The 12,942-nt window shown below is 40.7% G+C and overlaps 1 protein-coding gene across 6 annotated transcripts in view; it reads right to left on the reverse strand.

Moving 5' to 3' along the window:
- The window catches only part of RYR2 (ryanodine receptor 2), a 777,004-nt gene that overhangs the window by 308,164 nt on the left and 455,898 nt on the right, over positions 1-12,942 (reverse strand). For all 6 annotated transcript variants that reach the window (XM_082407544.1, XM_082407541.1, XM_082407542.1 and 3 more), the window contains 4 exons: positions 12,239-12,431; positions 10,961-11,177; positions 8,396-8,500; positions 4,254-4,357 (listed from right to left, as the gene is read on the reverse strand). In XM_082407544.1, the coding sequence (XP_082263670.1) occupies positions 4,254-4,357; positions 8,396-8,500; positions 10,961-11,177; positions 12,239-12,431 (619 nt within the window). The remainder of the gene's footprint in view (positions 1-4,253; positions 4,358-8,395; positions 8,501-10,960; positions 11,178-12,238; positions 12,432-12,942) is intronic.

Below are 12,942 nucleotides of genomic sequence, written 5' to 3' on the forward strand. Positions count from 1 at the left end.
ATTATTACAGAGTTGTAAGAGTTACCTATATATTCTGTATACAAGTTCTTTATCAGGACTTGCATGATTTACTACAAACCCTATAAATGTAAACTTACATGATTTATAAATATTTTCTCCCAACCTGTGGCCTGCGTCTTCATCTCCTCTGTGGTTTCTTTTGTATTACAAAAAGTTTTACTTTCAATGAGATCCAGTGTATTGATTTTGTTTTCTTTTACGGATCGCATTTTTGGTATCATATCTAAGAACTCTATGTCTAACCCAAAGAGACTTTTAAATGAGAACAACAGATCATTTAAAAAGTCTAATGCTATCAACCACACCAAGTTCTTTGAATAAGAACTCTTTGGTCTTTATATTATCTTTATTAAAACCATTTTACTTGACTTAGCACCGTTCAACTCAGCCATTTAAAATGGTTCTAAAGTCTGCAGAGGGTGGGGAGAGAGCAGCGTGAGTTGTGGAGCTTGTGCAGAGGTTAGCAGAGAGGAACAGAGTACGGGAAGTGGAAAAGGACGAGCTGGAGGTGGGTTCTCCATCTGATTCCTGTGCTTCCCACAGTAACCTGCATATGCATTCAGCACGTATTTGCTACAAGATTAAGTGGCAATAATTGGTTCGTGTTGCAATTTAGCACTTCAAGTATATGGCCACCGACAAGAAGAGGAAACAGACTGGCACAAAGCCACAGAGAGAACTGGAGGCACCATGTCCATGATATCCATTTGGTATATAAAAGCCTGGCTAGAGACTGAGCTTTATTGCTTATTCGTTGCTTCATTCATTCGACAAATATTTACTGAGCTCTGTGTAAAGTTCAAAAGATGATGAATAAAATCAAAATCAGATGTCTGCCCTCAAGAAACTTAGGTCTGGTGGAGTAGAGAGGCCATCCTGTGATTATACATAGCTGGACAGTTTCTATGCTGAGTACAAACAGGCTGAGTGCCTATGAAAGGGGGCTTTATTGAGTCAAGGAGCCCAGCAAATGTTTCCCGAAGAAGTGACCTGAGATGTAAAGGATGAGAACAGGGCATGGAGGGGAGCATTCCAGGAAGTGGACGTAAAGAAGGGGAAAGGAACATGCAAACAGGTGTGCAAAACAAAGACTAGTGTGATGGCAAGCAAGGAAAAAGAAGAGCAGCCTCCTCCATGATGATGCTGGTGAGAAGGGAAGCAAGACCTTGCAGGACCACTGGGCAAATTAAGGTACTGCCTTTATCTTAACAGCTATGGGAAGCCATTAAAGGAATTCAAATAGGGAGAAATGACACTAAATATTTGAAAAAGATCAGAGTACAGAATGGGTGAGAGAAGAGCTAGGTTAATATTTCAACTGGATCTGTTGGGACAGTTTTATAGTTTCAGGTGGGGAATAATGGTAGCTTAGGCTAAAGACATGGAAGCAACCTAAATGTCCCTCAACAGATGAATGGATAAAGAAGATGTGGTACATATATACAACGGAATATTACTCAGCCATAAAAAGGAATGAAATAATGCCATTTGCAGCAACATGGATAGACCTAGAGATTATCATACTAAGTGAAGTAAGCCAGACAGAGGAAGACAAATATCATATCATTTGACTTATATGTGAAATCTAAAAAATAAAAAGAAAGAAAGACACAAATGAACTTATTTACAGAACAGAAACAGACCCACAGACATACAAAACAAACTTATGGTTATCAAAGGGGAAAGGGGGAGGGAGGGATAAATTAGGAGGTTGGGATTTATACATATTACTATATATAAAATAGATAACCAACAAGGACCTACTGTATAGCACAGGGAACTCTACTCAATATCTTGTAATAAACTATAATGGGAAAGAATCTGAAAAAGAATATACATACATATACATATATATATATATATATGTATAACTGAATCACTGTGCTGTACACCTGAAACTAACACAACATTGTAAATCAACTATACTTCAACTTAAAAAAATGGTAGCTTAGGCTAAGGTGGTACAGTGCTGTTCTGGAAAAGGGTGTCAGAATTTCTGCAGTGCTGTACAGCACACAGATGATAATTCAAATCGGAAGTAACTGTCTTTTTCAACAATTTACGTGATAAAAAAAAAATCACAGAAAGAGCAACAAAAATTCATATTCACACGAAATCACCCAACATCCAAAATAAGGAATATTCTGAAATCATCGTTTGCTTATTTGTCACTTGGCACTCCTCAGGATTTAAGTGAGTAAAGTTGCTAATCCCACCCACATTATATACATATTTTTTTTTTAAAAACTGAACTTTATAGAGTGCTTCTTCTGTTAGACATTATGGTGCTAGAGGCTTTATCAATATTGTATCATTTAGTCCCCACTACAATTCCATAAAGTAGATACACTACGATCTCCATTTTAAACTGATGTTAAAAAGTCTAAGGTTCAGAGAACCTAGGATTCCCTTTGTAGGAGCAAGTCCTTAAATCTAGACCATCCAACCATCTAGACTCTATGTTCTTACCCACTCTGCTCTAGTGCCTATCAACTAACCAAGTGAATAAAGGAAATGCATCAAGTACTGTACTTTCTTTAACTACTGGAATTGGGCATAGTGTGAATTTTGGAGAAATAGGAGCTCTTTCCCCCCTAATTTAAACTGTAAAGAAACAAGTGAAATTAGTTCATCATAAAACCATATAAATATTAACAAATACGAAAAGGGTTATTAGCATTCGTCATAGGCAACAGCACCATGGTATGTGCGGTCTGATGAATAATCAAACCAGCCACCAGTAGCTGTTAGGAATGAGATTAGGTTATGTGTAGCAGTCAAAGGCTCAACATACCAAGGAGATTGGTATGGAGATTTCTACATTCCAGGCTTCCCAGAATTTGCCTAGCTGGCTTAGCTAGCTGTCAATTGCTAAAATTATAGGGAATGTACGGCAAATTTAACTAAAATATCTTAGGCCATGAACTTTCAATAAAAACATCTTGTTGTAAAAGATGGGCAAATAATGGGCTGCCATCAATTAGCAAGCTAAATGTACAGGCTTCACATCAAGACCACAAAGGAAGACAGGAGACCCTGAAGAAGAGGTCGCAGTGATGTGTTCTGCATTCCTTATTACAGGCAAGCTTTGTCATTTTTTACCTGTAGTGGTTTCTCAATTCACTCGATTTGTATATACTCCTTTTCCTTTTAAGTTACTAGTAGAACCTAAACTCATTCTAGGCCCAATTTGTTAATTTTCATAAGGAAAATCACTACCGTATCTTTGAAGATATATACCTGGACCCAAATCCTAGAATTTGAAACAGTGTCTAAGTTTTATGTTCTGGGTCTTTGGTAAAATAACTTCAACAGAACTAGCTCTTTGCACTTAACAAAACTGAAACAAAACAGAAAAAGGACAAAAGTATTGGTTTATTCCTAATATAAGCAGGTTTTGAGATAAGTGACCTATTGGAACAAATCCAGTTCTTTGAGGCCATCAAGGATGGAAAAGTGCAAAACTATATACTTAATAAGGTACTTCCTAAGTACTTGCTGATGTGACAGTTGTCTAACCATTACTGAGTTAAGGAAAGGACCCCATTTTCTGATCATGCATCACCAAGTCTTACAGTGAAAAACTGTTCTAGACTAGAAGCTAGAGAAGATGGACCCCAGTCCTAGCACAGCTACTAACTAGCTGTCAGGGCATTTGACAGCTCTATGAGAATCCCCGGCTGTGACATCACTGGTAAATCTGAAATAATAACACTCAGTCCAGTGTGCTGCTAGGAAGATTAACCCAATACCTGTTAAGTGAGAGTGTATGTGAAAAGGCAAAGTTCTAAATAAATAAACATACTAATTAGTATAAAGTATCATATGGTATTACCACTAACACTAATAATAAATGCCATTATTCAAAGCTCAGTGCAATACCTTAAATTGGTATAAAAATTTCTAAACACTTGTTCAAACTTTTATTTACCTAGTCACACACTGGTAACAATTTATGACTGACTCTCTGAGGGGGCACTGCATCCAATGCCAAAGTCCTTGTATTCCGAAATATCCATAAACATCTGTAGAATACTCTTCGAGAAATACTTACATAGAGCACCAAGACATAGAGTAATATGCTCAAAGTCTGTTCCAAACAAATATTGATTCAATTTACCAATGCATTATGGAAATTTCTAACCAGAATTAAAATGAATTAAAGCATAATATCAACACTTGGTTTCTTTCGTGTAATGCAGATAGGAAAATAGGAAATTTAAGACACTCACTTCAGGGTCTCAAGCGACATCTGTAAATTGTAATTGCGTTCCTGTTCAGGCAGCTTGGAGAACTCCACCAGACACGGGTGCTGTCTCTTATTGTCATCTCTAACCTGAAACAGAACAGGATATCGACATATAATAGTTTCTAAGGTCAGATACTAGCGATGGTGATCTAATTGCCTGGAGGAAAGCGAAGGGGGAAGCAAGAAGGGGAACCCAGACCATGACCCCAGCTAAGCTGCCTCCGTCATCTCCCAGGCACGGCTAATATTCGAGGTCAGTGGTCAAGCCTGGCATTGTCTGGGCTTCCTGATGTCTTCCATTTGGCACCGTTCCTGGCCCCAGTGTCCATCCCCCATGCCCACTCTCCCAGCAACTTCCAGCATTTGCCTCAATCTTACTTTCTCAATGAGGCTCATCCTGCCCACCTTCCTAATATGCCAATCTGCCCACTCACCCTCCTCTTTTTTTTCCCGTAACAGTTACCACCTGCTAACAGACTAGGTCTTTATTTATTGCATTACTGTCTATCTCCCTGCAACTAGAATGTATGACCAAAGGAACAGGAATTTGATCTCTTTTGCTTTTTGACAATGTGTTCCCAACACCTAGAACATGCCAGGTACATGGCAGGCACGGAACAAATATTTTGTAAACTGAAATGAATTCTAGGTAAGAAGGTGTAGTAATCACTTAGTTTTGATGTGCGGGAAGTTTTACCTGTTTAGAGCCAAACAGATTAGAGACATCAATTAACATCATGACTGACTGATACAAACTCTTGGAGGTGGTTCCAGTTGTTCATTTCATCCCACGTAAGCTACTTCTGCTCTCACAAATCACTCCAGTGCTTTACCAAAGTCAGTTAACATCCCACAGCCATTTTTCATATTAATCCTTGAAAACGTGGATTAGCAATCAGAGTAAACTAAATTCAAGATTTTAGGGATGAATTAATGAGAAAGATGTTCTGTACCCTTGCATTAGTAATTAGGTTTTTATCTTCTTAGAGACCTAAATTACACAGGCATTACTGCCGTGGTGACACCACGATCACAGCCATATGCTGTCAGGGAACAAATTACTTCATGGTAATAATTACCAGGCTTTATAAATGCCAAATAAAAAGTAGGTAAACACGAGTAAGAATTTTTTTTTAAGTTTTCAGGAGTCGCCAAGTTAAAAACAAGATAGTTATTCCTTTCTTTCCAGGGATCATTGCAAATGAACAGGACTTACACAAAAGCATATAGTTTACTTATTCAAGTGTGTAACTTTGGAAATGAAATCTAGAGTTACAAAATGTAACACTAAATTCTAAACATAAAGGTAAAAATGAACATGTCCAATTCCGGAGATAATTTAACCTGCGTTCATGTAATTTCCACTTCCCCTCTATTCTCTACTCCAGAGAGTAACTGACCCCATCATCCTCTCGGGTGTCCAATCTAAAACTAGAAATCTACCCAGATTTCCTTCCCTCTCTTATCCACATCCCATAGTGGAACTTCAAAACATCTGCAGTCATGTCTCTCCAGCCCCACTGCCGGCACACAATTGGGAAACTCACAACCTCTCACCTGGGCCACCTGAGTCCTCTCCCTGACCCCTTTTCCTGCCTCTAGGCTCACTGCTCTTCCACAAAAACAGCAGAGCAAATATTTACCACCTCCTGGAAGCCCTCCCTGATTTCACCAGAAAAGCTGTAACTATTCCTCCCTCACAGTTAGCATCTCCACTACAGTACTTAGCTTGTAACTGTTTGTGTATCTATCACTCAGCTAAACCAGAAGCACTTAAAAAAGGCAAACTGACTAAAACAAGGTCTTTTCAATTTGTGACCCCAGTACCAAGCACATCAGGCGAATACTAGGCAAAAGGGACACACGAATGCCTGAATGGACAGGCCTGATGTTATTCCATAAAATAGAGCTCTTACATGATGCTCCTGTGAAACACATCGCAAAGACATTAAAGAAACTAAGTTCTTTCCAAAAAGTAAAAACAAACAAAAAACCCCAACTTATTCAACAGTTCAAACTGCTCTAAAGTAAAACACAGTTGAACACTTCATTTAAAATGTCAAAGAATTTATGGAATTAGTCTCAATAACAGGGATGTACCTAAGTCTAGACTGACAGAGATCATAAAGTCAGGGATGGTGGCCACTTATCTGAAAGGAGTTTTAGGAAAGCCCTTGTAAAAGAAGCAGGACACAAGGTCAGTTGTTACACGGCAGAACAATGTGAAATCTCCTCACGTGTCAGTTTGAGACTCTCCCAAATTGCTGACCCTCTGATATGATACCTGGAGCTGTGCTTGCCCAGAACGAGCCCTAAGAAAACAACCGTTTCGTTCTATCAGCAAGTATTTGAGTATGTTCCTTGTCCCAGGAAACGTGCCAGGTGCCAGCACTACAGCAACAGACTAAGTGCTTAATCTCCACCCTGGAGGCCCAATAAACATAAAGCCCAACGTTTGACCAGCCAGGACCAGGTAAAGGATAATTGGCAGCAACCAGGATGGCTCTGAGGCACCGTATTCTCTTTCAGCATCTACAGACTAGCAGCAATAGAAGGTATGGTATTGAAATGAACTGGATTTAACTGCAAAAATAGATAATAATGAGACCTTACATTTCCTCTTTTTTTAAAAGAAGAAACATAAGGAAGTTCACTGTAGAACGTAATCATTTAGGCAACCTTTAGAAGCTTGCAATAGAAATCATCTTTCTTGCGCATAAGCCTGTTAAACAGTACGGGTTTTTTTTTTTTGGAGGGGAGTTGTAATGAGATGTTTTTAAATCCTAGCCTGTAATTATCTTTCTCCAAATTTTGTCCATAACTCAAATCTCTGCCTCATCTTGGAATCTTGTGGTAAATTCTGTCAGTAACTCCTCTGGCAGTTGACTAGGTACACCTTTATGATATCTCTCCTCTTACTGACTTTAACTGACGGTAAGTATCTTATCTAGCATTTATTCGTTTCCTCTATTTTTAAAAGTCAATGAATATAGCACAAAACTATATACTTAACAAGGTAACTTTGTAAGTGCTTGCTGATTTGACAACTGTCTAACCATTACTCAATTAATGAAAGGATCCCATTTTCTGATCATGCATCAGTAAGTCTTAATGGTGAAAAACAATTCTGCACTAGAAGCTAGAGAACATACATCCTAGTCTTAGCACAGCTGCTAGCTAGCTGTCAGGGCATTTGACAGCTCTATGAGAATCCCCAGCTGTGACATCACTGGTCAAACTGAAATAATAACACACAGCCCAGTGTGCTGTTAGGAAAATTAACCTCATACTTGTAATTGGGAGTATATGTAAAAAGGCAAAGCTCTAAATAAACAAACATACTAATTAGTATAAAGTATCATATGGTATTATCACTAATACTAATAATAAATGTCATTATTCAAAGCTCAATGTAATAAACTATGACTGGCCGAATACACTCATTTCTATATTCAGTCAAATATAAGAAAGTGTTACCACCTTTGGAATACTTAGGCTATTAATATCATAAAAATGAAAGTGCTGCCACAGTCCTAAAAAACGATATATGCTACACTGGGATTACACGGGAAGTTGTTCTGGTTTTATTTCATCTAAATTTTATTGATAAACTGTAAACTAAGTTCTCTGAAAAATAATCATTTGGAAACGCATGCAGTCATTATTTCTCAGCCTCTCTTCCACTTATGAAACCGACTTGAATCTTTGCCAAGAGGACTTACACTGCTATGTACAATTGGGACTAAAAGAAGTGAAACATCGGAAGAGGAGAGTAAACTGACCTCTTTCCATTTTCAGTTTTCACTTTCAATTTCAGTTTTTTTCCTGAGTTCCTTAGAAATCAATGCCTATTGTCTGTATATGTTAACCTTGATTTAAAAATGTAACTTTCAGCCTGAAGACTGATAAATTTTCAATTGTCTAGGCAACTAAGCCATCCTTCAATGAACCCGCCACTAATGTCATTCCCTCTCGTAAAGAAAAAATGCCCCAAAACTAAAGTGTAGGGGAAAAAAATCAATCGGATCAACTCATGTCACCACGTAGCAGGATGCGTTGAGAAGAAGTTATGTTTTCAGAAAGATGTATTAACAGAATCTAAAAACAAATCACAAAATTATGTACCGGACCATACTGCCAGCCAAGTTCAATTTTATTCATAACCCAGAGTTCATGGATATTCTCTGCCAGTTTTTCTCTTATCCTCTCCAGGTGGGGAGGCAACACAATCTAAAATTGAAAAAAAGAAAAGGAAAACGCATCAGAAAGAAATGCAAGAAAATGCAGCATTGATCGTCCTCACTGTGAGTGGAACCAAATAAAAGTCTCATCAACCTTTAAAATATAATCATATAACAAGGTTCCAAACCATCTATTCTAAATTTGTAAAACTAGGTACCTAAGCAAGTAATAGGTAAATTTGGGGAAATTATGAATGAAAGTTAGAAAGAAAGAAAAGAGTATTGCTGAGGACAGCCATCATTAAGAAAAAAGTCCTAATGGATTTGGTACAACCACCAGAATATGCATTATTTAAAAACAGAAATCATCCCAGAGTTCTTAAACCAACCTGGCCAGCACCCACCGGCCAGAATGAAGGCAATTCAGCGTCCAAAAGATAATCCGCGGGCTCTCTGCGTCTAGAAATATCTGATGGCAGTGATTTACGTGTTCCCTTAACTCTGTTACTTTTAGTGGTTTCCAAATATAAGCCTCAGGGGAAAAAATCTGAACCTGTTCCCATTAAAAAGGGGAAGTTCAACGGCCTCTTCATAACACAAAATGGTTTTCCAGGTGACGGGTTGGCTGTGCACACCTGGCGATGCACTGGCACGTGCCCCACAAGCAGTCCCTCAACACAGAGAGCAGGCAACTGCCCACCATGCCCGTGGATGCGGCAGAGTTTCCACAGGGGGCGGGCCACCCCTGTCTCCTTCCCTCCAAACAGTAGAGGTTATCCAGGGCTCAGGACATCCTAAACGTGCTAGCGACACCACAGAGTCCCACTGTCCACTCCCGCCCATCTCCCGCTGTCCACTCCCGCCCATCTCCCGCTGTCCACTCCAGCCCATCTCCCGCTGTCCACTCCCGCCCATCTCCCGCTGTCCGCTCCGGCCCATCTCCCGCTGTCCGCTCCCGCCCATCTCCCGCTGTCCGCTCCGGCCCGTCTCCCGCTGTCCACTCCCGCCCATCTCCCGCTGTCCAGTCCAGCCCATCTCCCGCTGTCCGCTCCCGCCCATCTCCCGCTGTCCGCTCCCGCCCATCTCCCGCTGTCCGCTCCGGCCCGTCTCCCGCTGTCCGCTCCGGCCCGTCTCCCGCTGTCCGCTCCCGCCCGTCTCCCGCTGTCCACTCCCGCCCGACTCCCGCTGTCCGCTCCCGCCGTCCAGTCCAGCCCATCTCCCGCCGTCCAGTCCAGCCCATCTCCCGCCGTCCACTCCCGCCCGTCTCCCGCCGTCCACTCCCGCCCGTCTCCCGCCGTCCACTCCAGCCCGTCTCCCGCCGTCCACTCCAGCCCGTCTCCCTCCGTCCAGTCCAGCCCGTCTCCCGCCGTCCACTCCCGCCCATCTCCCGCCGTCCACTCCAGCCCATCTCCCGCCGTCAACTCCCGCCCATCTCCCACCGTCCGCTCCCGCCCGTCTCCCGCCGTCCGCTCCAGCCCGTCTCCCGCCGTCCGCTCCAGCCCATCTCACGCTGTCCATTCCGGCCCATCTCCCGCTGTCCATTCCAGCCCATCTCCCGCTGTCCACTCCAGCCCATCTCCATCCTCCAATCGTGCTTACCACTCAACTCTGGTAGCACCACACACACCCTGCCGCGTTCCAGCGACGGCAACACAAACTGAATTTTAGCCATGAACAAAGCTTGTTTGTTTACGTTACTGCATCATATACAAAGCCAGCAGGGAGAGACAAGAAATATGGTTCAAGGAACCAAACAACGGAAGCTTCTGAGGCCTGCTATTAATTCTATTTCAGACTTCAGACTTTTGATCCTCAAAAGCTAATGCACAAACTATGAATATCTAACCAACCGGAATGAAGTTACTTCACCATTAAAATAGAGCAATACTTAATTCATTGTCAATGTCAGGATACTTGCAAGTCTATGAAAGAGAAAAGCAAGAGTAACTGCTAACACTGCTTGGGTGCTTATTGGCAAAGTATTGTGCCAATGTGTTATTTATTAACTATGTCAAACGTACTCTGAACATCCCAATGAATGTGACGAGTAATTTTCTCGAGTCCCAGAGCACACATTCGATCCCAGGCATTTTGATCATAACCCTAGAGCTCACTATCTCAATCTCTACCCAAGATAAAAGTCAGTTAAATCACTTCAAAATGCCAAGTGTATCTAGATGGGAGAAGAAATTGAAAACTCCACCACTACCCTAGGTAAAAAAACAACACTCTAAAATTAGTATGCATTACCTCAGGTTGTGGCCTATTAGTACATTATAAAGTCAATTTACTGGCTTGAAACCCCCCTTAAAAAACAAAATAGAATGGACTAGGCAAATGGCTAAGTGGACATGGTAAGGGTAAGTATTAGTTTATGAAACCAATTATACATATAAATTGTATCACTGTAAAATGCATTCGTATGGGTTGCAGTCAAAAGTTTGAAAGCCACTGCATATGGGAATGACTGCAATTCAAACGTTGCCATCACAGCAGACGATCTGGGTACCTGGCTGGTATCCACGGGGATCGGTGTGAAGGCGGCTTGTGTCAGGGAAACTGTGGGACCCAGGAGGTCCCGTGTATAAGTCCTTTCTTGCTTGTACTCTCGGCTGTGTTCCACTTTCAACTTTTCTTTTGGCAGAACAGCTTCATAACAAGGAGCATACCCGGGCGGAGGAAGGAACTTAAATTCTCCATGTCTCCCCCCAAGCAGAAAGCGTACCCTGAAAAGGATGCATGTTGGGGTCGGTTAAATCTCTGGCATACAGAAAATTTTCCTAATCAACAGAATACAAGGAATAAATTATGAGTACAAAATTAGCTTTGTCAGAAGCCACATTTTTTTCCCTAAGTACCACCATAATGTCAGTACCTTAGAGATTAAGAGCCTCTAATCATAAAAGTAAAACCTGATTAAATTATGTTAATGGCTCAGCAAAAATTTATCACTCTCTGGAGAAATAATAAAAGCATATGCACCATATTCCTATGTGAATGAAATACCCGTTCATAGTATTTGGTCATTTAATGTCTCAAAGGTGCCCAAATAATCAACAGAGAAAGAACAGACTCGATCTAAATATCTGTGTACTTAAAATTGCAGGGCTGGATGAGATCTGATAAAAAGAAAAAACAGTCACAGCCCAATTTCCCTGTGAAATTCCTTAAAGGGGACTCAAATGATACTTCTATATACTAAATTATCACTTTAATTTCTCTTCCATCTGGTAGTAGCAAAACAGGAAAGGGTTAGAGGAAACCACCTTGACCCAGCTGACCATAGGCAGATAATTTACAAGTATAGCAGGTAGAGGGTGACATGGAAAGGAGTCATCTTGACCTGATCAACCAAAACACATGTGCTTTCTGTAGAAATGAGGGGGTTTGGAGTAGGGTGGCAGAATATAATGAAAAAAAAATTAATGAAAATAAGTATGAGAAAATAAATGGTATTTTTAATGCAACATTGTTTATTTACCCTTATTAAATAAAAAAGTGAACTTAAATGGACTTGAAATATTTCAGGAACACAGGATAGAGGGATAGTCAGCAGATTGCATATCTAAAATGGTTGGATACATGAACAAAGGATTCAGCCTCCCGAGATTCCCCTCTTAGGTGAATCTTATCTTCACTCTTCAAGGAAGGGGCAAAATGCCCTGTGGACAGACGCCCAGGAGTGAGAGAGAGAAGGTTAGCAAAGCAAGTGTGATGGCAGGGCAGTCTTCCATGAAAGAATGAGAAGTGCGAAGGCAAACAGACCAAAAAACATAGAGATACTAACTTGATTCCTGCAGAGAAACTGACAACTGGAAAGAAGAGGCCATCAATGTTGAAATTCTCAAACATGCCTTGAACAGGTTGTCCGTTAATTCGGAAGGAGATGCTTGGGGCACTTAGATCTAAACAGCAACTAATGACATCATCAGTTCTCAACAGATGCTGGTTTGGTGAGCTGACAGTACGGGCAATACAACCTATGGGGAAACACATTAAGGAGGGTAATGCATCTTTATCTCAGAGAATCATCTTCAGAACCCGAGTTAAAGATCTGAATAGGCAGTGACAATCACCGAATGGTACTGGACTAGACTAAATCTTGAATGCATATTAATGTTATATGTCAACTCCTTACCAAAAAAATTGTTGCTTTTTTCAGGAGCCATGCTGCTATCTTTATTGTAAAATGCAGAAATTTTTGCATGCAGATGGATGGTATTTGATGCTGATATCATCTTACAGCTGATAATATAATGATGTCAGGGGAAAATCTCTAGGGAAAGGCTTGAAGTCAAATTGCTACTTTATCACCTACTACTTGTATGACCATCAGCACATTACTTAAGCTCTATAAACCTTGATTTCTTGTAAACCAAATGCCATCACCTTGTAGAGTTGTTATGATGATTAAATTAATGGTTTATAAGAACAGTCTCAGACACGGCAGGCATTTATTTCAGTCCCCTTCTCAAAGGTTAAATACATTTT

This window comes from Balaenoptera borealis (genome assembly GCF_965194805.1).
Source record: "Balaenoptera borealis genome assembly, chromosome: 10".
NCBI lineage: Eukaryota > Metazoa > Chordata > Mammalia > Artiodactyla > Balaenopteridae > Balaenoptera > Balaenoptera borealis.